The sequence below is a fragment of the Manis pentadactyla genome, chromosome 11, assembly GCF_030020395.1.
Source record: "Manis pentadactyla isolate mManPen7 chromosome 11, mManPen7.hap1, whole genome shotgun sequence".
NCBI lineage: Eukaryota > Metazoa > Chordata > Mammalia > Pholidota > Manidae > Manis > Manis pentadactyla.
The window spans coordinates 9,415,690-9,440,434 of record NC_080029.1 but is presented as its reverse complement, the minus strand read 5'-3'; the positions used below and the strand labels follow the sequence as shown (position 1 = coordinate 9,440,434).

The 24,745-nt window shown below is 48.1% G+C and overlaps 1 protein-coding gene and 1 long non-coding RNA gene across 7 annotated transcripts in view; one reads left to right on the top strand and one right to left on the bottom strand.

Annotated features, from left to right (window-relative positions):
* CLMN (calmin) overlaps positions 1 to 10,859 on the bottom strand; it is a 101,008-nt gene extending 90,149 nt beyond the window's left edge. For 2 of the 3 annotated variants that reach the window (XM_036882039.2, XM_036882040.2), the window contains exon 1: positions 10,659 to 10,859. In XM_036882039.2, coding sequence (XP_036737934.2) covers positions 10,659 to 10,740 — 82 coding nt within the window. In that variant the 5' untranslated portion in view covers positions 10,741 to 10,859. The remainder of the gene's footprint in view (positions 1 to 10,658) is intronic. The other variant, XM_036882043.2, reaches the window with a different exon arrangement.
* A 131-nt stretch (positions 10,860 to 10,990) lies between these two features.
* LOC118910894 (uncharacterized) lies at positions 10,991 to 22,582 on the top strand. 4 transcript variants are annotated; one of them, XR_005024222.2, is made up of 6 exons: positions 10,991 to 11,378; positions 11,481 to 12,062; positions 13,008 to 13,088; positions 14,046 to 14,243; positions 21,723 to 21,816; positions 21,910 to 22,582. It is a non-coding gene; the product is annotated as an uncharacterized LOC118910894 (long non-coding RNA). The 4 variants fall into 4 exon arrangements; XR_005024219.2 differs by having other exon boundaries at positions 10,991 to 12,062; XR_005024220.2 differs by having other exon boundaries at positions 10,991 to 12,062; positions 13,931 to 14,243.
* The last annotated feature ends 2,163 nt before the right edge of the window (positions 22,583 to 24,745 follow it).

The following is a 24,745-nucleotide window of genomic DNA, read 5'->3' as shown; positions in this document are numbered from 1 at the left end:
AGGATGACAGGATGGTTTCCCAAGGTTGCCTGCATTCACTTCTGCCACTGTTCAAGGTCACAGGGATTTTACCATGTCAGTTTCTCAAAACGGATCCTTGCCCCCACTCTTCTCAGACCTGCCCCTGGGAGTCACTAGTTTGAAATCACAAGTAATTTAGACTTTATTTTGTAACACTGCAAGGACCCTGGTATGTATGTGACTATAAAGAGCTGTCACTGACTGCTCTGATAAGGCTCATTACCCAAGGCTGGGTGACTTGTTGCCCAACAGCCTTTAGCCTGGCCACTTCTAGGCCAACTGCTCTTTCCACAGTTGTCTGGGACCTGACCTAGTGCTCACCAAGCCCCACCTGCCAAGTTCAAGTCCCATCAGCCCCCGTCTTCATATCCCCGTCCCCATCTTACTCCCTCTTCCCAGGCTTAGTTCTGATTCTTGGTTTTACCACTTTTTAGCTCAGTAGCTTGACATTCATGACGCACTTGCTCAACCTTAAGTTTTCAGGGTTAGATAGTAATGCCCACCACAGGGGTTATTGGAAAGACATGGTACAGTGCCCAGTAAGCGGTCATTTCCCATTCCCCGACAGTCCCCCTAATCATGACATCAGTGTTCTATAGCCAATTATGAAAGGCCCTGACCTAACTGATTTCTACACAACCTGCACTCTATATTACACATTTTACAACAATACCCCAAATTATCTTCTCTAACTCGAGTCAGCCTGAAAGAGAAGGGTACAGCACAGGGAAGCCCTTTAACTAACTACACTGCCATCTTATTTGGGAAATGACTGGAACATGTGATTGCATTTCATGCTTATTTCATGAAAATAAGTAGAAATGGGAAAAAATCTGTCATTATCAGTGATTACTAAGAGTTTCATAAACCTAATACCATGGAGACAGTGGAACCAGAGCAATGAAGGTTATGGGTTGACCTTCAGCTAAGAAGGGAGGGGAGGTTCGGGAAGTGAATGAAATGAAAGTAGTAAAGCATGGTGTCTTTGCACTCTGCCCAAAGTGAGGTATGATTAGGCTTTTTCTCCCATTCTCCAGGAATTCAAGTTCCTCATAATTTGGACGTCTAGCCTTGGACCTTTAGCCCTTGACGTAATGTTACCAAAAGTCAGGAACTGACTATAAGCCATTATCATAATGATAGCTCAATTCTAATAGACTAATATTTTACATGAAATAGAAGATTGTTTATCCGAAAATCCAGGACTTGACTTGCTCCAGGGTAATGGCATTTCCAGAGCTACCATATCTCAATTCTAAAAGAACACAAGGATTAGAATGGAGATGTTACCGCTTCCAGAGCATGTGAAATGCCAGGGTCCACAGACCAGCGTATCACCCTCCTCATGCCGCAGCTGTCCACACTGTCAGAGCCAAAGAGCACAGCCTGGGCCCCGTGACCCTGTCCCCTGGTTCTTCTCAGATCACACCAGCACTGCATCTGGACTCCTGGGTGAAGTCTCTGGAGGCTTAGGCAGGTCCCCTCCTGTCCCCTCAAGTCCTGTTCTGCCTTTTGTCAGGCAGCCTCCCCAGGTTCCACAGCCAAGTGGTAGCAGCCCGGTGACCAGAACCCAGGTCTCTGCACTCCAAGTTCCGACTTGAACCCACCACCCCAGTGTCCATCAAACTCCCATGGAAACCTAAAGGGTATTCCAGATGTGCAAATGCCTCCCAGATGCGTCTCTCCCAGCCAGCCACTGGTACTTCATTTGTGCAAGAGTTCCCTGTTGCTTCTGGGACAAATTACCACATATTTAGAGGCTTAAGACAACACAAAATTAACATCTTCCAATTCTGGAGGTGAGAAGTCTGAAATGGGATTGACAGGCTATAAACCAAAGTCATCAGCAGGAAACACGTTCATTCTGGAAACTCCGGGGGAAAACCCATTCCTTCTCTTTCCCAGTCCCAGCGGCTGCCTGCGGGCCTTGGCTCATGGCCACTTCCAGCAATGGCATCACCACGATACCTCCTCTCTACACCCCACTCCCTCCTGCCTCCCTCTTTAAAGATGCTTGTGATTAACTGGACCCACCTGGGTCACCCAGGCTCGTCTCCCATCTCAAGATCCTCCACTTAAGCACATCTGCAAAGTCCTTTTTTTACCAAGTAAGGCATCATATTCCCAGGTTCTAGGGATTAGGGTATGGACATGTCTGGAAGGCCATTATACAGCCTACCACGATTTGGCAAACAGGGCAGAAGACATACTCCACGTTAGGGGAAGAAAGGTGCACAGGACGGAGCTGTACGCACCCTTGTCAGGGGTGGGCCCCAGGCAGTCCAGAGCAGGAGGCTGGGAATTCCACCCAGGCCAGTGAGGTGGGGGTCAGGGAGGTTGCTAAGGCACCGTCATGATCAGTCTCTGCAGGAGGAGCAGAGCAGACAAAGGTACAGGGGCAAGAAAGGGCATGGTGACGCCTGGGTGCACCTGGGTCTGGTTCATTCCAGGAAGGACAGAAGCAGTGGGGGCCGGAGCACAGCCGGGCAGCAGGGGAGGCAGGGAGGAATCCGGGCAGAAGAGGGACACGGAAGAGAAAGCTCTCTGGTTACACGGCTGCAGTGGGATTGGACGCCCTGAAGGCAGGAGAACAGTGGTCTCAAAAGCAGGCGAGAACGGAAAGGCCTAGATGAGAGAGAAACCGGGGCCAGGACTGATGGACAAAGGAGGTGAGGAGGGGCCAACAGAGGATACCACTTGAGGGCCAAGGTATTTCACCACCAAACTGACAGGTCATCCCCGGGCCCCCTCCCCACCCACCGCCCCAGTTCCAGCCAGAAGGCCTCAGAATGCTGCTTTTTAAGTATGTCATCCCATAGATGATTAAAAATAGTTTAAAAGAGGAGAGGGATATAAATATCCCAAAGGCTCCTGCCTGCATAGAGAGCTCCACCCCAGGACAGGGAAGCAGGACTGGGGCATAACATTACTGGAGTCCCAGTGGTCCTTCCAGTGAGATCCCCAGTGCTGCAGGAGCCAAAGGTCCTGCTGGTTGACACCAAAATGACTCCAGGACTTTTGCAAATTCCCCACCTCCTCCCTGCCTTTCCTGGTTCTCAGGGGCTTCAGACTGACCTTCAAGCAGAAGCTATTTATGGCACTCAAGAAGGGCAAGAAGAGAGGAGAATGTCCACTGACAGGCTACTTCTGGGACCCATCCCCCTGCACCCCCATGACCCCAACCCAGGCCACAGTCCTGCCGAAGAGCCTACTGCCTCCCCCAGCGTCCCTGGTTTCACACTGCCTGCCTTGCTGGTTGCAGATTTTCCCCTGCCTTCCCACCCCAGACCCACCCCAAGGCTGGATACAGCCTCCCCTCCCTCCCAGACCCCTGCAACCCCCACCTTAAACACCTTCAGTCCTAACATGCTGCCCTCAGCCTCACAATGCCTGTGTCCTCCATGTACTGGGGACTCCTGGAGCGTCCCAACCCCCTCCATGCCAGCTCCTGGCATATGGCAGAACCAAATGGCCAGGCTTCTGGGGGCCAAGTGCATTTCTGAAGCAGGTCCAGAACCCACCACCGGCACGTGCCAGTCCTCTGAAAGTAAGGCTGGGCCATTATACATGCACAAGCATTCGCTGACATTGTCATCTCAGACTCTCCTATTTGTCGTGTGCCCTGGGTCTGGGTCTAGAAAATAAGGATCCTGCCCTCCTACAGGAAGCTCTCTGGATTCCCACATTCCGAAGGAGCCAGGGAGCAAATCTTTTGGGTTTTGTGGGTACTTCCCTCTCACAACTACTCAGTTGCCACTGTAGTGCAAAGGCAGCCTCGGACAATATGCAAATGAATGGGCATGGCAGTGTTCCAATAAAACCTTTTTCACAAAAACAGGCAGCAAGCCGGGTTTGGCCTGCAAACCATACTTTGCCAATCCCCGATCTGATAGAAAATAACTAATGAAAGAAAAGGAGACAGACTAGTGAGGGAAAAAAAACATCAAGAGATTTTTGTTAAGTTACACTTGTCGATTTTTGATGCTGGCTTAATTTCTTTGGTGACTGATGCCATCTACCACTGTTAAAGAAAAAAAAGTGCGGGGAGGGGGTGGGGGAAATAAGAAAAGATTTCTATGGGAACAGGGAGTTCACTTTTAATGGTTCAACCACTAAAAAGACAATTACTTTATTTTTCTCTCTTCCTCTCTGAGCAGGGCAGGCGTCGGCTGGCTGGGCAGGACTCTGCCCAGTGTTCAGCTGTTCCAGTCAAAAATTAAATGCCACAGTGTCCCACTGGTCAGGGAGGGCAGTTAATGCAATCGGGGCGCCTTCAGCAAAGGGCTGTTTCCCCAGAGCCCTAGATCTGGTCACAAGTTCCTTCTGCCCCTGACTGCCTGGCCCCTGGGCTGCTCTGACGGCATCAAGGCCAACCACCAGACAGGGCCACTAGCAAGTGATTCTGTGGCAAAAACTCTTCCTATGTCTGCAGCCAACTGGACTGCAGGCCACCCTACTACTGACAAATTGTTTACGTGACGGGATTCCATTTTACCCGGCCCCTGACCACTTCTGTTCCTTGGTGCAAATGGACATGGGTAAACGCAGGAGCCCTGTGTTTGCTGTAACTGTGACCGGGTCACTAAACCTCTCTGGGCACCTTGAACTGGCCCGGCTAGTTCAAAGCAGGTGTCCCAGACCTTTCCCAGCCTTTCACAGAGACTGTAATTCATCAGCCAAGAATAAACTAAGAATATGCATTTACTGCGTGCTTTTACAACAAAGCTTATGAATTGCAACCTGTTCTACACAGGACCCTTAGTGGGAGTGAGTCTCAGCAGCTGACAGTGAAAAGAAACCAGGAACGCAGGCAGTTGTGCACAGCAGTGCCCAGAGTCCCACAGCTGCCCACTGAGTGTGCCAGGGACTGGAACACAGATGGCTTCGCTGGGCATGCCCCCCCCAGGCCCCATCACTCCTCAAACCACCTTCCCGGGGGCCCATTTGTACCCGATAGTGCAGCCTTCTCATCCTTCAGATGAGGAAACTGAGGCACAGCCAGGGGAAGAGATTTCCCAGGGTCTGTAACAAAACCAGGACCTAGACCCAGGCCTCAGCCTCTGGGACCTGGCTGTGGCTTTCCTGGCTGCATAAAATGCTCCACCTGGAAAAGCCCCCCAGAAGAATCCACACCCTGAGTTAGGGATGGAGCCGGGACTAGAACGTGGCCTTTTGCCTGCAAAATCCAGAGTTAACTCAAAGCCTGTGGCCTGACTCCAGCTGGGGGCCTAAAATAAGTGTTCTACATTATGATTCATTCTTTAGAACCAAGCACACAGCCCTGGGCCAGGGCCCTCATGGGCAGCAAGCTCCTGGATGACAGGAAACCTCTGCATTTGATTTTCTTCAGTTCTTCTAGAGAAATCTCCAGCGTACTTGCTGTGCCTGCCAAGAGCCAGGGGAGGCGGAAGCAGGAAAAATTCCTCCTTGGCTCCTTTTCTTCTCTGGGTGCTGGGTAACTCTGACCACAGTGACACACAGGACCTCACCGCTGTACACACAGGAGGTCTAGAGGTATGGAGAACAGAACCGGAAGGGAGGGTGCCCAGGGCTGGGAGCAGGTGGGTAGTTGGGGAGGGGAAGCTGGTGTGGCATTGTGAGCTGGACCACAGAGGGCCTTGCACACCAGGCTAAGGGGCTTGGACTTGACCCTGTAAGCCTGCACAGCCCAACCTTTTCACATCCCAGCAATCATGGACAATGATGCTATTCACCACAAGGACCAAGGAGCCACCCTGAGCCCATAGGTTGAGACCTGATGAAGGGATTAGCAGGGACATGTGTTGGGTGGTAGGCAGATTGGAGGAGGTGACATAAGGCCCAGAGCCATAATGAGATCACTACAGGCATGGAGTCAGTGGAATGAGAGGAGGAAGTGGGTATCACAGCAAGGGCTGACCTTTTTAGCCCTGCAGGCCCTGTCCTGCCCCCCAGCCAGCGTGCAGGCTGACCCAGTGACTTTCCTTCCTTCTATGCTGGCAATGGAGGGTTCCAATGGTCAAGTTGCCGCTCTACCCTCAAGGTCCCATTCCAACGCCCTCCTCTGAGAGGCCTTTTAGCTCCCAGACTCAAGGCTACCAGCTCCCTTCCCTATGAGCTATCGCATGATTCACAGAGCGAGCCTGCTGGGATGTGTGGGCTTAGTCTGACCTGGGTTCAAATCTCAGCTCCACCTGCAACTCCACGACCTCGGGCAAGTCATTTCACCTCTCCACTTCTGAGAGAAGCACCTACCCCACGGGTTTGGGAAACACCGAAAGCAGCAGCTAGTGCCATGCCTGGCACATGCCTGCCACATGGGCTGATCTGTTACTGCCTCTGCTTGGCTGTCAATTCCAAGTGTCCCAAATTGCTGTTCCTGTTTGCTGACCTTGGCAGTGCTGCCTCCCAACAAATTCTGATTGAGGGGGGCACTGAGGTAGGGACGGGATGCTGCTTAGGGAACCCCACCTGCAGGGCCCAGGTGGCAGCAATGGATGCCCCACCTGGCTCCCCCATGGTGGCACTGAGAACAGCCTGTGTCTGCCCAGCCTCACCTAACTTCGTCTCCTCCCAACTCTGGATGCCAGGTCTCAGCCACGCTGCTCTGAAACAATGAGGTCGAGCTCCATAGCATTGGACCCAACAGGTACCAGAGCAACAGGAGACAGCCCCAAACTGAGCTGATGTCTGTGCTGCCAGAAAATCCAAGCTTCAGTCTGGCTGGGTGCCCGTGTTGGCTTCACACTCCTTAAGGCAGGGACAAGAACCAACTTTGCCTTCCTGGCTGTCTGTGTGATGTTATGTGCTTGGCACAGGTTTGCTAAACTGAACAGAAAAGTGCTGTGAATTTTAGGGGGTTCTGGAGGCTTCCTACAAGAACTGGAGTGTCTTCCAAATTCTGGCCAGACACCCCTTTGACCAAGCGTCAGCTGCCCCCAGAACTGGTGGTGCGTTCAGCTGGACCCTGAGGACAAGTCAAGGAGGGAGAGGGGGCTGCCAAAGCAGCCTTGTCATCGGCAAAGCGTCTGAGCCCTGGCTGCCCACAGCCTGGCTGAGTAAGGCACAGACTGTTAACCAGGCTGCCTCTAACCTCAATTCTACCCCACATGGCTTCAAAGAAGCAGGACCACCAGGTGGAGGCCACCAACATCCTGCAATTCCATTTTCTCCTCTCCAGAAAGGTTAACAGCTTGGGCCACCCCCCATTTCCCTCCAAGGGACCCTGTGACGGTGGCACAGGCAGCCTTTGTCCGAGGGGCACCCATGCTCTCTGCCAGAGAGTCCTTCACTTACAAACACTTTTAGGAGCCTTCAAAGTGAATATGGACTTCCTCGGCCCACATGTCAGGACAGCAGGTTGAGTGACAGATAGACCTCCTGGGAGGGGCCCTGCTCTCTGCCCAGCTCACCCCAACGGCCACAGACAGGCCAGGAAGTCTTCATTCCAAAGTTCTGTGGGGATGACCTGGCGACATTACAATCATATCTATGTGGATTCCAAAATTCCACAGTCTAGGGCCATAGCCAAAGGCTTCAGATGAGCAAGATACCTTTAGAAGCCAACATACCTCCAAGTCACCTTAAATGTATACAAAGATGTAAGGATATAGGGATGTTACCAAACCATTCCCCCCTGAAATGCAATATCCCGATGAATGACCCCAGAAGCCCCCGGCCACCAGAGTCAAAGCTTTCAGAAAAGAATCAGGGCCGCCTGACCAAGGCAGTAGCTGCCGCCTGCAGATGGAAGCACAGAATCTTCCTTAGTCCCTAGGATTACAGATTCATGAAATCCCACTGTACCCAGCCTCCCATCACCACGACAACTGTGACTACCTGTGCTTTAAGCAAATGGCTTAAAAACAACCCTTCTGTCTGCACGGCTCCTGCCTCCCTTGCCTACCACCCGCACTAAGTTCAGATGAATGAGCCCCCGCCTGTGGCCCACCAGCTGGTCCTCCTGACACATCCAGGGCTGGCTGAAACCCACCAGCCAGTTTGGGCAGATGCCCTAAGCATGGCGAGGAGAGCCTTCTGGACTTGGCTCTTCGGTTGAGACTTCCTGAGTAGCACAAAGACAAGGAGAAAAAATGTCTTGTAAGCATTCGGTCAAGAGACTGGGAAGCCACAGGAAAAAATGGAGAAAGAAGATTGATTCTTACCTCACCCCCACCTCCTCTCCCACCTCTTCTCAGTGGTTCTCGGCAGAGCAGCAAAGCCAGGAACCAGCAACTCCTCAGCATTAAGGTCCCCCAAGGACTAACAGCTTCTTTCATTTGCATAGCCCTGAACTGCAAACAACCTAACTGTCCCTCACCAGTGACACCTTGGAATTCATATGACGGGACAGTCCTCAGCAGTAACAAGGAACTACGTGTTGCCTGGGTCTGCGTCTGGGAGCTGATATTGATGCACATGTTGTGCACTAGCCATCTTTTCTAAATAATGAAAGTGTCGCAAAACTTGATGTTTCCACAACTCTCTAGATGTACTAAAAATTATTAGATTATAAACTTAAAACAGGTGAATTTTATGATATGCAAATTATAATAGCATAGTTTCATAAAACTAAAAAAATAAAATAAAATAGGAACTACTGATAAGCAAGGACAGGGCTGAACTGCACCAACATAATGTGGAGAAAAAAGCCCATTTTAAAGGATTGTGTACTGTATGATTCATTTTTACATGAAATTCTAGAGGCAAAACTACAGTAATAAAGACCAGAAGAGTAGTTGCCTTGTGTGGGTGGGGGGTGGGGAAAAATTACTGACTGGGAAGGGAGATGACCCCTCTGGAAATCTTCTACATCTTGATCTGGGTGGTGGTTACATGGGTATATCATACCTAAAAGTTTTGGGGGCTTATATTTCAGATTTATGCACTTTTATATACATATATGATCACACATAAGAGATATACATAATAACATATAAACTTAAAAGTTTTTTTAAACAGCAAAGCCCATTGATCTCAACTTTTAATTGGCATTGCCTAAAAGTAAGGAAAGTTCACTGTGAGCTGAGAGTGAGAAACCCACTCAGTGAACTCCGACCCAACCCTCATGACCCATCTCAAATTGTCCCCATGTAGTGAAGCCTTCTCTCACAGTTCTAGGTATAAGTAACTCCTCATATTGTTGAGCATCCCTTCACAAAGTTGATCTCCTTGCATTGGGAGCTGATCCTGAAGGAATACAGGAAATTTTTGCACAAAGAATTGATCAGTACATATTAAACACCCACTGATTGCCTAAGACACAGACGCATACACACATATGCCCTGACAGCACAAAGCAGATGCCATTTCAGCAGAAGATACTAATGCCCACCCCCAAACAGGAAAATAGGATGTCCACTCTTGGGCCACAGGATCCAGGCACAAGGCTTATTATCAAAAGGGATCGTTTTTAACATCGCCAGCCCACTCCTCCTCTTACATAAATCACAGCCTGATCAGGGAGCCCACAGAAAACTCAGTTTCTGGTGTCCACTGCACGGGGCAACCCCACCACTTCAGGTCACCTCTGCCTCCACTGTCCTTGCTCAGCCAAGGGGTGGAGCAGGGCCATGTGGGCTCCAGGAAACACTCTCGCAGGTGTAATGTTTAAACCTGAGCACTCAGCCACCCCCAGACTGCACCCCGTACCTGGGGCACCCAGCCCTCCAGCGGGGAGGGCACAGCACCTGCTGCGGGTGGAGGCACCCACAGCCCCGTCACAATCTGTCCAGCCCTCTCTTTCTCTCTGAGCCGCCCCAACCTAGGAATCGCCAAGAGACCCAAACCTGCAGGGGAAGAGCCTGAAGAACCCTCCCTGCCCAGGTCTCTGCGTGTGAAGAGAGGCCGGAAGTGGAACTCTGTCCAGTTGGGCAAAGCCACGGATGTAAAGAAACAGACTGGAAACACACCTCCAGGAAAAGCAGCCTTCTTTGGGTGGGTGGGTTAGGAGGTGATTGTGGGTGGCTTTTTCCCTTTAAATATTTTTGTGTTCTCTAAATGTTCACACTGAAGACGCTCTTGAAAGATAAATGGACTTCATCGGTGGCGAGGGCCACTCCCGAGCCCTTGTCCGACGCGCTAGCCATAGAGTTTCTTTCACCTCCTCTCAAGAAGACAGACTCTGGTCCAGGCGTCCGCTGCCCAGGGGCCCCTCGCCCCCTCCCCAGTGACCCCGGCATTCCGGGGGAAAGGGCCGGTCTTGGCTGCTGCCTGCCTGACCCCACGGATCCGCGCCCCTGGCCCCCTTCTCCCCAGCCACCCAGAGGCGCCGCTCCCCATTCAATCCCCCTAGCCTCAGAGTACTTAGGAAGTGTGCGAACTCACACGCACGTAACCGCACTTTCTCTTCCTCTCCCTGACCTGGACCACTGCCCCCCTGAGCCCACACTACAAACTTCTCCAAACTCGCAGCTGCGGCTGGAGGGAGCGTCGTGACATTCCCCCAAAGAAAACAGGACCACCGATACACACGTGTGCCGTCCCACCTCCTGGACAACTGTGAACCGGCCCCGCCGGAAGCGCTGGGGTTTGGGGGGGCTGGGTCGGGACCCGGCAGGGGGCGGCGCGGGCCGGAGCTGCCGGGGTGGGGGCGGCTCCCGGGCGCCCGGGGTCAGCCCGAGCTGGCGCTCCTTTCTGGGGAGGCTGGGGCGCCCTACCTTGCAGGTTCTGGACTCGGATGTCGCTGATCTGTCCGATGAGCTCCTCGCGTTGGAACCAGTCCCATTCGTGCGCAGCCATGAAGCGCGGGCGGTTGGGCCGGGGCGCCGGGGCCGGGCGCGGGCGGCGGGCCGGAGAGCCTGGCGGGCGGGCGTGCGAGCGGCACGCACCCGGCGAGGGCGCCGCGGAGCCGGAGCGGCGCGGGCGCGGGCGGGGCGCGGGCGGGGCGGGCGCGCGGTCGTGCCGCCCCCGCCGCGGGCGGGCAGCTGGCGGGCGCGGGTGCGGGGCGCCCGGCTGGCGCTCACTCCCCTGTGCGGGGCGGGGGTCCGGGGGGCGAGGGGCGGGGCGGAGGAGGGAGCTCAGGCCCGTTTCTTTTTTTTTTTTTTCCGGGGTGTTTGTTGGTTGGATTGTTTGGTAGCAAACCGGCGATGATGAGGCCGCGGGGTCCCGGCCCCCAGATTGTGATGTCTCAGGGGGAGGCGGGCCGAGTGACGCAAACAGGGGGTGAGCCCGCGGGTGCCAGTGCCTGGTCCGGGAGGGCTCGCCTCCCCCCGCCCCCAGTCCCGAGTACGACCCCGACCTTCACCCCTCCACCGCAGGTCCCCTGTCCCCGCATTTCTGAGAGGCAGCCTGGCTCAGGGCAAGGGGTCCGGGCCGTGCCCACCCGCCCTGCAGGCACCTCCCGGGAGCGCGGCTGCGAGGGCCTGGGTAGGGGAGCGGTGAGTGTGGGTATGGTGTTAGGGGGAGTTCTCTGTCTAAACTCGGGGCCGTGGCGAGAAGGACCCCCTTTCCTGGGTTTGGATGTTGGAAACCTTTTCCAGGGAATCCCATCCAGAGATGGATGACCCCAGGTTCCGGAAGGAGGGAGGAGCAGTCTGCCTGCCCGGTACCCTGTGGAGTATAGGCGTCTGACTCTCTTAAGTTCCGGGATCTTGTTTGGGGCTCATAATTCAAACGTCAGGCAGAGTTACTGGTTTTACAAACACAGAAAAAGTGAGATCCCAGACTCTTGGAATTTTCCCCAGGCTACCAAGTGAATGAGGGAAGGAGACCTCCAGCTCAGTATTCTGACCCTTTCAGAACACACACAAAGTCCTTTATGTACAGAATATTTTAAGAGAAAAAAAAAAAGGGGCAGGGCTCCCAGCGTTTAAACATGGGCTGTATTTATCCTTGCTATGTTCATACTACTGAAATACTAGAAACCCCCAAGGATGGGCCACTCCCTAAATAACCAATCACTGTGGAGCCCCCACAGGTGAACAGATCCCATGCCCTTGAGGCAGGGCCTTAAGGTGACTCCAGCCTTGGGTAGATTCCTGGTAGAGGTGGGGGAACAGCCAACCAACAAGGAAACAAAATACAGATGGAAGAGAGTTCCAGAAAAGAGAAATCCACATGGGGTAAGTACCTGGGTTGGGGATAGGGGTCAGGGGAATTCTCTGAGGACTGACCTGGGAGCCTAGGGTCAGTGGGGACATGGCCTGTGTGGCTTCCTGGGCCCTGCCCTCTTCTGTACGGGGCAGCCAGGGACAGGAGCTGGCTGCCTGCGTGCACTGACACTTCAGTGGGGAAGTTTATACAGAAGATGACCAGGAATATAATATCCAGGCGCGGAGCGCTAGATTGCTTTTTCTTTCTCCTTGCTGTCTGTTTGCCAGGTTTCCCAGCATGAGCACATATTTTTTACAGTCAGGCAGAAAACCAACAAGTTCTTTTTAAACCTCTCAAAGGTCTTTTCCAGGAGTCCCCAGCCTGCCCCAGCTCTCCTCATCTGCAGGTCTGGGCGCCTGATGAAGGCCCCGTGGAGGCAGTGGGGGCTCATGGGTGCCTGCATGCATGCCCCTGGGCTCCAGGCAGCAGCTGCCTTCCCCCGATTTTGATTCCAAAGCGCGGGGTCATTTCACATTCCAGGGAGCAGGGTCTGCTCCTCTGCCCTACAGAGCATGGTGCTGGTAGCCGAGCAGCACCTAATTTTGCCTCATCTGCTAGCCATCTCCTGTCTTTACATTTCAATTTATTTTCTGTAATTGCTATGGGACGAAGTTGGGCTGAAAGTCATTTTCTTTCCAAAGCCAAGAGCCAGAGAATTGGCCTTCCTTTCTATCAAAAGGCCCATCTCAGGGAACAGAAGGCTTTAAACAATGAGGTGTGGGCTGCAGGATGGGCCATTTTTCACCATACAAAGATAACAGTTCCTGTGAATGGAGTGCTGTGTCATTTGGGGAACATTGTACAGGCAGTAACAACTCCCTGGCAGGGAGGAGCCACGACCAACATGGACTGAGCATCAACTGTATACCAGGTGTTGGCCCCAAGCCTTAAGAACTTCTTTTCTTTGCATCAAGGTGGAAAGAGAATTTTAGGTGGTTTTTCAAGATGGAATGGGAGCCTGATCCAGCAGTCAGAGTGAGGCTGGCCCCTAACATGTACTTGAATATTCACTGAACTAATGCATCATTATCATGCCTTTTCCCTTCAGTGCCTCTGGTCCTCCCTGATTGGTCCTTGTGCCACCTCCTTGCCTATTAGTCCTGGTTTTACACTTTTTGAACTGCTGCAGGTCCTGGCCACACCCCAGTACCTCCAGGCCTTTGCTCATTCTGTTCCCTTTGAAATGCCCTTCACCTCCCCTGCTGCCTGCACTTCCTCTTTACCTAGTATTCTCCGGCTCAGTCATGTCTTCCCCAAAGGAACCTTCTCCAAAACCCCTAAGCCCAGCTGAGTGACTCTTATACAACTCCTGTAATATTATTACAATCTCATAATATCCTGTGAACCAGCCCTCCTGTTTTCACCTTACATTATAATTATGCTTACTTGATGGTCCCCCCACCTCACTGCCATTAATTGTGAAGTACTTGAGAACAGGGCTGTACCCCATTAATTTCCCTATCTGATCATCTAGCACAGGCTCAGAGAGAAGTCTCATTGCTGAGTGAGTGAGTGAGTGAGTCAGTGACTCTCACAGGGCTGAACTCAGAAGGCAAGGACCAAATGACGAACAGTTGGCTTGCATGGTCCTGGGCCCAAGACAACTTCTGGAAAGGCGATCACAAAATGTTTGCATTTGGCAATGGGTGAAGTTCATGATGCTGGGCACCAGGCAAGGACCACACTGTGATACATCCCTTCCTCAGGTGTACGCAGCCTCCTGGGTCTGGAGTTCTGGCTGAAACAGTCATGTGACCTCTTGGGGGTTTTAGGTTATTTGCCCTCTTGTATGAAATAACAGTACTACTTTTATTTTGCCCTTTCATTTTTGGGGAAGGAAAAGTCCTCTGCCTAAAGGCTTGGCTTCCCGGGAGTTTCCAGAAATGGATTTTCTAGAAATTGCCCAATTCTGCTAGAATCTTTATCATTGTTTAACACTGACTTCTGCCAAGGGAAAGGACATGGAGTCAGAGAATCACAAAGAATCCCTGGACTGGACCTCAGAGACCATGGAATCCAACATCCCTCCCACGGAAGGATTTCTAAAACTATCTGGCCTGGTGCTCTTCCTGCCTCTGCTTATGGGGAGGATGACTTCAGGCAGATAATCTGGGTGGATTATTTATCTCCACATCCTAGACCCCCTTTGGGTAAGAATAGGAACAACAAAGATAGCTCCCGTGTACCCCCAGCCACTTCCAGGGGAGGAATGTGCTGGGGACCTCAGGCAGTGGGAAGCCGCCTTCTCTGATCACCACCATGACCCCTTACGTGTGCACAGCCCTTTCGGGTCTGGACAGCCCGTGCTTTAGCCGGTGCTCATCTGCTCTTCACAGTGACCTCCTAAGGCCAGAAATGGAGGGGATCATTTGTAGATGGGGCATGAAGCTGCTTAGATAACTGCCCAGGGTCACTGGTAAGCCCAGACTCTCCTGTCCTCTTGCCTGTCCACATCAATCCCAAATATGGCTGGATTTGCACTATGAACCCGATGAACACTTAGGAGTTTGATATTAGTCACATGCACATATGTATTGTCATGTCTCTAAAAACCTTGTTTAAAATTCTTAGCTCATCAGCATATGAAAACTGTTAGGAATTTCAAATTCAGTCCAGTTAAGGGGTTATAGTGGATCCTGGCTTGATTAACCAACGACTAGTTTTCAAAAAGACTCAGAATGTCTGCGGGCAGGGGCTCCGCATTATAATGTCACAAGGCTGAATTATAGCATAGTAAATGTTTGGCTGCACAAACATTGGTTGAATGCCCACCCATGGCCTGGCTCTGCACTGGGATCTGACAGAGGACAAGACCCCAAATCTGCCTGTGTGGAGGGGTCTCTGCCCAGGACTTTGGACTTTGTTGTCAGGGCAGAGAGGAACCTTTGGAGGACGAAAATGGGTCAGATTGTGGCTTTAGTTGTGGTGTGGAGAAGGGGCCAGAAACACAGCAGGAGCTCAGGAGACACAGTTGGTCTCAGTGACAAAGCTGCAAGGTGGTAGAAATGGATCCTCCAGCGGTTGGGATGCTGGAATTGATGGTACCTGGTGGCTGTCTAAGGAACTTCGCAGCACCTGTCCATATATTTCTGCTTCCAGTACTGTGCATCTCTGTCACACCCACTTCACTACAAACTACTTAAGAATGCATTGTAGAGGATTCAAGATGGTGGCATGAGAGGTGAGACAGAGAATTCCTCCCAAAACCACAAATAGTATGAAAATATAGTTAATTGCTATAACTAACCCTGAAACAGCAACAAGAAAGAAGGTTGAACCAGACTGCATGCAGACCTCATGAACAGAGTAGACCTCACCAACACAGGGTAACATATGAAAGCCTTTATCAGGCAGGACCCAAGCCCTTCCCCCACCCCAGATCACCAGCGGGAGGAAGAGAAATGGAGCAGGGGAGGGGGTGGAAGCCTAGAACTGCTGAACACCGATCCCTGGAGGCCTGCTTTGGGAGCAGAAACCTACACTGTGTGGTGCTCTGAACGTTGGGGAGCTCAGACAGGTGGACTGCTTGGGGGACAGATTGCAGACATTTGTGGAGGAGGGGATCCACACCCAGCTGCTCTGGGACAAAGGAAAGGCAGGCGGCTTGAGAGGCTTCCTAGCAGCGAGAAGGCTGCTGAAGGAGCAGGGTTTGCATGGAGCTTGCTGTGCAAGAGAGGGGAGAGTTGGACAAGGTTGTCTGGGCACGCTCTGCCCAGCTGGTTGGGAACTTTGAGGAGCTTCAGGTGCCCCATCCCTGTGGCTGCCTACTCAGCTCCGTGGCCCCCCCCACCCCCCACTGAAACGCAGCCTGCTGCACCTTCCTCCTAGCCTGCCGGCACCAGTTCTCAAACCAGCAATCACTGCACTGGCATCAGGCCAGCCAGAAGGAGGCTCAGCCTACAACAGTTATAGATGCAAAGGACAGAGGCTTACACTGGCTCTGACACTGGAGACAGGCACCGCAGACAGGAATCAGGAAACAGAACTTTCCTCCCCCAAGGCACCAGCTCCACTCTCCTACGACCCCCAGCCTCACTCTAGGGGCTGAGCAGCTCCAGAGACTGGAGCTTCTGGGCACTAATGGGCACCACACAGAATTATGAAACATCAAAGAACATGGTTCAGACCAAAATCTCACAAACCCCAGAAAAAGGGCCTAATGAAACTGAACTCACCAGTCTGCCTGAAAGAGAGTTCAAAATGAAAATCATAAACATGCTTATGGAGGTACAGACAATATTCAAGAACTCAGGAACGAATTTAAGTCTGAAATGAAACATACAATGGAGGGATTTAAAAGCAGATTAGATGTAGAAGAAGAGACAGTAAATGGAATAGAAATTAGAGAAGAGGAATACAAAGAAGCTGAGGCACAGAGAGAAAAAAGAATCTCTAAGAATGAAAGAATATTGAGAGAACTGTGTGACCAATCCAAATGGAACAATATTCATATTATAGGGGTACCAGAAGAAGAAGAGAGAGAAAAATGGATAGAAAGTGTCATTGAGGAGGTATTTACTGAAAACTTCCCCAATCTGCGGAAGGAGATAGTCTCTCAGGCCATGGAGGTGCACAGATCTCCCAACACAAGGGACCCAAGGAAGTCATTATCAAGATATATAATAATTAAAATGGCAGAGATCAAGGACAAAGACAGACTTTAAAAAGCAGCTAGAGAGAGAAAAAAGATCACATACAAAGGAAAACCCATCAGGCTATCATCAGATTTCTCAACAGAAACCTTACAGGCCAGAAGGGAATTGTATGATATATTTACTGCAATGAAGCAGAAGGGCCTTGAACCAAGAATACTATACCTGGCAAGGTTATCATTTAAATTTGAAGGAGGGATTAAAAATTTTCAGATAAGAAAAAGTTGAGAGAATTTACCTCCCAGAAACCACCTCTACGATGCATTTTGGAGGGATTCCTATAGATGGAAGTATTCCTAAGGCTAAATAGATGTCACCCAAGGAATAGACAAAGAGCACAGAATATGATTCATAACATACAAAGAATGGAGAAGGAAGAAAAAGGAGGGGACAAAAAAGAAGAACCTTTGGGTTGTGTTTGTAATAGCACATGAAGTGAGTTAAACTAGACTGTTAGATAATAAGGGGATTACCCTTGAACCTTTGGTAGCCACGAATCTAAAGCCTGCAATGGCAATAAGTACATATCTGTTGATAACCACCCTAAATGTAATGTAAATGGTCTGAATGCACCAATCAAAAGACATAGAGTCACTGAATGGATTAAAAAGCAAGACCCATCTATATGTTGCCTACAAGAAACTCACTTCAAACCCAAAGACATTCACAGACTGAAAGTAAAGGGATGGAAAAAGATATTTCATGCTAACCTGGAGAAAAGAGCAGGAGTTGCAGTACTTGTATCAGACAAAATAGACTTCAAAGAAAGTCACAAGTGACAAAGAAGGACATTACATAATGATAAAGGGGTCAGTCCAAAAAGAGGATATAACCATTCTAAATATTATGCACCCAACACAGGATCACCTACATAGGTGAAACAAATACTAACAGAATTAAAGGGGGAAATAGAATGCAATGCATTTATTTTAGGAGATTTCAAGACACCACTCACTCCAAAGGACAGATCAACCAGACAGAAAATAAGTAAAGAGACAGACACTGAACAAAGTATTAGAACAGATGGACCTAATGAACATCTACAGAATACTCCATCCAAAAGCAACAGGATACACATTCTTCTCAAGTGCACATGGAACATTTTCAAGAATAGATCATATACTAGGCCACAAAAAGAGCCTCAGTAAATTCAGAAAGATTGAAATTATACCAACCAGCTTCTCAGATCACAAAGGTATGAAACTAGAAATAAATTATACAAAGAAAACAAAAAAGCCCACAAATACATGGAGGCTTAATAACATGCTCCTAAATAATCAATGGATCAATGGCCAAATAAAAACAGAGATCAAGCAATATATGGAGACAAATGAAAACAATAATTGAACAACACAAAATTTGTGGGATTCAGCGAAGGCCGTGCTAAAACGGAAATATTTTGCAATATAGGCATACCTCAGGAAAGAAGAACAATCCCAAATGAACAGTCTAAACCCACAATTAATGAAACTAGAAAAGGAAGAATAAATGAGGCCCAAAATCAGTAGAAGGAGGGACATAATAAAGATTAAAGCAAAAATAAATGAAATTGAGAAGAATAAAACAATAGAAAGAATCAATGAAAGCAGGAGCTGGTTCTTCAAGAAAATAAACAAAATAGATAAACCCCTAGCCAGACTAATCAAGAAAAGAAGAGAGTCTACACACATAAACAGAATCAGAAATGAGAAAGGAAAAATCACCACAGACATCACAGAAATACAAAGAATTATGAGAGAATACTATGAAAAACTATATGCTAACAAACTGAATAACCTAGAAGAAATGGACAACTTTGTAGAAAAATACAATCTTCCAAAGCTGACCCAGGAAGAAACAGAAAATCTGAATAGAACAATTACCAGCAAAGAAATTGAATCAGTAATCAAAAAACTACCTAAGAACAAAATCCCTGGACCCAGATGGTTTCACTGCTGAATTTTATCAAACATTTAGTGAAGACCTAATACCCATCATCCTTGAAGTTTTCCAAAAAGTAGAAGAGGAGGGAATACTCCCAAACTCATTCTATGAGGCCAACATCACTCTAATACCAAAACCAGGCAAAGATACCACAAAAAAAGAAAATTACACACCAATATCCCTGATGAACATAGATGCAAAAATACTCAACAAAATATTAGCAAACCGAATTCAAAAATATATCAAAAAGATCATCCATCATGATCAAGTGGGATTCATCCCAGGGATGCATGGATGGTAAAACATTCGAAAATCCATAACATCATCCACTACATCAACAAAAAGAAGGACAAAAACCACATGATCATCTCCATAGATGCTGAAAAAGCATTAGACAAAATTCAACATCCATTCATGATTAAAAACCCTCAACAAAATGGGTATAGAGGGCAAGTACCTCAACATAATAAAGGCCATATATGACAAACCCACAGCCAACATTATACTTAACAGCAAGAAGCTGAAAGCTTTTCCTTTAAGATCGGGAACAAGACAAGGATGCCCACTCTCCCCACTTTTATTCAACATAGTTCTGGAGGGCCTAGCCACGGCAATCAGACAACACAAAGAAATAAAAGGCATCCAGATTGGCAAGGAAGAACTCAAACTGTCCCTGTTTGCAGATGGCATGATATTGTACATAAAAAACCCTAAAGAATCCACTCCAAAACTACTAGATCTAATATCTGAATTCAGCAAAGTTGCAGGATACAAAATTAATACACAAAAATCTGTTGCATTCCTATACACTAATGATGAACTAACAGAAAGAGAAATGAGGAAAACAATTCCATTTACAATTGCATCAAAAAGAATAAAATACCTAGGAATAAGCCTAAGCAAGGAAGTGAAAAACCTATACCCTGAAAACTACAAGACACTCTTAAGAGAAATTAAAGAGGACACTAACAAATGGAAACTCATCCCATGCTCTTAGCTAGGAAAAATTAATACTGTCAAAATGGCCATCCTTCCTAAAGCAATCTACAGATTCAATGCAATCCCTATCAAAATACCAATAGCATTCTTCAATGAACTAGAGCAAATAGTTCTAAAATTCATATGGAACTACAAAAGACCCCAAATAGCCAAAGCAATCCTGAGAAGGAAGAATAAAGCAGGGGGAATTATGCTCCCTGACTTCAAGCTCTACTACAAAGCCATAGTAATCAAGACAATTTGGTACTGGCACAAAAACAGACCCATAGACCAGTGGAACAGACTAGAGAGTCCAGATATAAACTCAAGCATATATGGTCAATTAATATATGATAAAGGAGCCATGGATATACAATGGGGAAATGGCAGCCTCTTCAACAACTAGTGTTGGCAAAACTGGACAGCTACATGTAAGAGAATGAAACTGGATTATTATCTAACTCCGAACACAAAAGTAAACTCAAAATGGATCAAAGACCTGATGTAAGTCATGAAACCATAAAACTCTTAGAAAAAAATCTAGGCAAAAATCTCTTGGACATAAACATGAGCAACTTCTTCATGAACATATCTCCCTGGGCAAGGGAAACAAAAGCAAAAATGAACAAGTGGGACCATATCAAACTAAAAAGCTTCTGTACATCAAAGGATACAATCAGTAGAACAAAAAGGCATCCTACAGTATGGGAGAATATATTCATAAATGACAGGTCTGATAAAGGGTTGACATCCAAAATATATAAAGAGCTCACACACCTCAACAAACAAAAAGCAAATAATCCAATTAAAAAATGGGCAGAGGATCTGAACAGACACTTCTCAAAAGAAGAAGTTCAGATGGCCAACAGGCACATGAAAAGATGCCCCACTTCGCTAATCATCAGGGAAATGCAAATTAAAACCACAGTGAGATATCACCTCACGCCAGTTAGGATGGCCACCATCCAAAAGACAAACAACAACAAATGTTGGCAAGGATGTGGAGAAAGGGGAACCCTCCTACACTGCTGGTGGGAATGTAAACTAGTTCAACCATTGTAGAAAGCAGTTTCGAGGTTCCTCAAAAAACTAAAAATAGAAACACCATTTGACCCAGGAATTCCACTTCTACAAATTTACCCTAAGAATGCAGCAGCCCAGTTTGAAAAAGACATATACACCCCTATGTTTATTGCAGCACTACTTACAATAGCTAAGAAATGGAAACAACCTAAGTGTCCATCAGTAGATGAATGGATAAAGAAGATGTGGTACATATACACAATGGAATATTATTCAGCCATAGGAAGAAAACAAATCCTACCATTTGCAACAACATGGATGGAGCTAGAGGGTATTATGCTCAGTGAAATAAGCCAGGCAGAGAAAGACAAGTATCAAATGATTTCACTCATCTGTGGAGTATGATAACAAAGAAAAAAACAGAAGGAACAAAACAGCAGCAGACTCACAGAACCCAAGAATGGACTAACAGTTACCAAAGGGAAAGGGACTGGGGAGGATGGGTGGGAAGGGAGGGATAAGGGGGAAAACAGAGCATTACAATTAGCACACATAATGTAGGGGTGGGGGTGGGGGACATGGGGAAGGCAGTATAGCACAGAGAAGACAAGTAATGATTCTATAGCATCTTACTACGCTGATGGACAGTGACTGTAATGGGGTGTGTGGGGGGGACTTGATAATAGGGGGAGTCTAAAAAACATAATGTTGTTCAAGTAATTGTACATTAACAATATCAAAATAAAATAAAATAGAACAAAATAGTTATAAACATTTAAAAAAAAAGAATGCATTTATAACCAGGGCTCTCTAATTCATCTTTGTATTGCCAGAGCCCACTGCCATGCTGGGTACCTAGGGCATGCTCAATAAATGTTAGCTGCACATGTGAATAAATTAATTGTATTTAAACTTCACCAACCAGCAACTCTTTGAGACCGGGGCTCCTCAAGAGAGTCAAGGTCTCCTCCATGCCTTAGGAATATCACATGTCTGCCTGTTCTCTGAGTTTTTCTGGCTTAATACTCCCCATTGATTGCTACCTGCTTCCAGGAATCCTGCAGGACATGAAGCAAAGGCTGGTGCCAGAGAGAACTGCTGAGAAATAGAAGGAATCCAGCTCAGCAAAGAGAGTGGAAGAAGTGTGGTGAGTGGATGTGGCAGACGGTGGAGATTCAGCTGTGTGACCTCAGGCAAGTTCTTATCTTTCTGAGCCTTTGTGCTTTCATCTGTAAAATAGGACCCAGAATCCCTACCTGGCAGGGTTGCTGTGAGATCAAAGATTCGCAAATAGAGAAGAGATGCTTCAGTAAGTCTTCAGCAAAATTCAGACCACCTTTATGCAATAAAATGAACCCCATTCAGAAGAAAAGCTGCCCTGAACTTGGAAATTACCTAAAGTGTAAAATATTAAAATATTCTCTGAGATTTTATTAATATTTTTTTTGGTGTGTGGAGGTGTTGATGGTTTTTTTTTTTTTTTTTAATTCTGCTTCTCTCCGTAGACTGCACCGGATGTCCCAATTTCCACAAATAAAACCCTTCATTTCTTCAGGTTTGAATAGTCAAAGGCTGCTTCCCAGGAGACAACTCTGCTAATTTTTTTTTCTTGCAGGCATTAGAACACTATTTAAGGAGTGTATATTTTCCAGTAAAGCAGATGATAAAAATGTTTTCCCCTGCAAAGTATGATGAGATGCTGGTAATGTGAAAATGTGGGAAGAGACAGGGCATTGTGGAGGGAGGGAAAACACCCCAGATGAGGCACTGCCACATCACAGAAATAAACATGATTCTTTAAAAAGACATTTCTGAAATCAAAAGCAAACTTTAGGGATGGTTATTCCAACAATGGTGATTTAAAAGCCAAAGCTTGATGCACATACAATTCCTGGGCTCACCCCACCAGCTGACTGACATTCCCAGCACAGACAAGAGAATTTCTACACATATACTGGGCATCTTTTGTCTGCCGGGCAGCTGACATTTACCAAGAACTCACTGGTTGCCAACGATTATGTCAAGTACTTTGTATTATCTCATTTAATCCTGCCAACCGCGCTTTGCTAGCATCATCCTGACTTTATTGATGAGGAAACTAGGGATGAAAAGAAGTTCCCAAGGTCACACAAGTCATACATTGTGCAGAAACTGAGTCTGATTTCTGTTCTATGTCAGCAGCCTTTGACCTTTAGCAACTGGTCCAGGATGCTAGGTGGAATCATTCCCATTAGGGATATACTGGGAAATAAGTCCAGCCAATTGTTGGCCTTAGCTAGGAAACAGGACCTCTAGAGGCAAGTTTTCCCTACTAGGTCAGGAACAAAAATACTCTCTCCATAGTCCTCTGCAAGGAGGTTTCTTCTGTGTGTGTGAAATGCTGGGAGGCATTTCCCCTTCTGACCCCTGAGCATCTCAAAAGGCAACATATCTTTGTGAAGAACCCTTAGTGTGGCTCTGCTGGAAAAGTATGCATGTTTCATGCTTTTCAAATGGATTTTAACATGCAGATTCCAAAGGAGAAAGGGCAAAGGATTTGTCCAAGACAGCAGCAAGTCCCGTAAATTTAACCTGATTCCCCAAAACCATCCTTGGTAGCTAGTGCCCATCAACACTTCCCTCCTGGCATACATGTACAGAGAGGTAGAGTCTAATTTCCCTTCCTTTGAACTTAAGCTAGATGTAATGACTGCTTGGTGAGAGAATGTGGTAGGAAAGATGTTCTGGGTGGGACCTCTGAGCCTGGGTCATAAGAAACACTGAGGCTCCTGTCCTGGCTTCCTAGAATATTTGCTCTGGGGGAAAGCCCGCTGTCATTTAGTGTGAAACTGTTGTAAGGAACGTAAGCTAGCCACATGGAGAGAGGAAGAGAGAAGGAAAGAGGTCCCACCAGTCCCCAGCTGCTCCAGCCAGCCCAGCCCAGGCACCAGGTGCATTAACAGAAAAGCCATCCTGAATAAGAGCTCGTCTTCGGACTCTCTGAGCTGCTGGATGACTCCAGCCCCAGCTGCCATCTGACTGTAACCACACAAGAGACCCCAGTGGGAACCTCCCAGTGGAGCCCAATTTACCCCCCAAATTGTGGGAGAAAATGCATTGCTGTTTTAAGCCACTAAGCTGCGTTACGTAGCACTGGGTGACCAGACATCATCTCCTTGTTTCCATTTCCACTGGCATCCTGGTCCAGGCTGCTGCCATCTGTCCCATAGGTTTCCTCCCCCATGTCTGCGTGTGTCCTTACCCCCCTTGATGGTCTCCAACCTCCCATCCCACCTATTCCACACACAGCCCCCACAGTGATCTTAGCATGTCATTAGAGCGTGTCACTCCCTGGCTGTCCATTGCATTCATCATGACAGCCAGCCTCCTTCCCGTGTCCACAGCACTCCATGAGGTTCTACTCCTCCCCTAAAGCTCCCCCCTGCCCCCCATTCAAGCCACCAGTTCCTTTCAGTTCCTTGGAAGAACTGCCTTATGTGCAAACCCCATGACCCAGGGTTTCCATTGCTAGTCTACACTGAACAGAAATGTACACATAGTTCTCAAAATATGTGTTCAAAAGTATTCAGAGGAGCCTTATTCTTAGTAGCCAAAATAACCCAAATGTCCATCAGGCACAAAGTGGATACATAGTGGGATTCACCGATGAGAATAAAAGAACAACACAGATGAGTCTCAAAACCATGATGTAGACAGAAGCCAGACACAAAAGAGTGCATGTGGAGCAGGTTCCTATGTTACAAAGATCAAAAACAATCTATGAAGTTCAAAACTAAGAAGTTCAAAAGCGCACTTCCATATGGTGACAGACGTCAGGTGGTGGTCAGCCTTGAGGGGGACGGCGGATAGGAAGGGGCATAAGAGGGACCTCTGGAGCTGGTCGCATTTGTTTCCTACATGTGTCTGGTAACACAAGTGTGTTCATTCACTCCATGATAGTTCACCAATTTGTCCAATAAAGTGTTTAAAAAAAATTAAAGCACTGCTCTGCCTCCTAAGAAATGGGTTCTGCACGTACCCACTGCCCCACCTGGAATTCTCCAACCTCTCTCAGTCTTTCCCTGGTTAATTCCTTT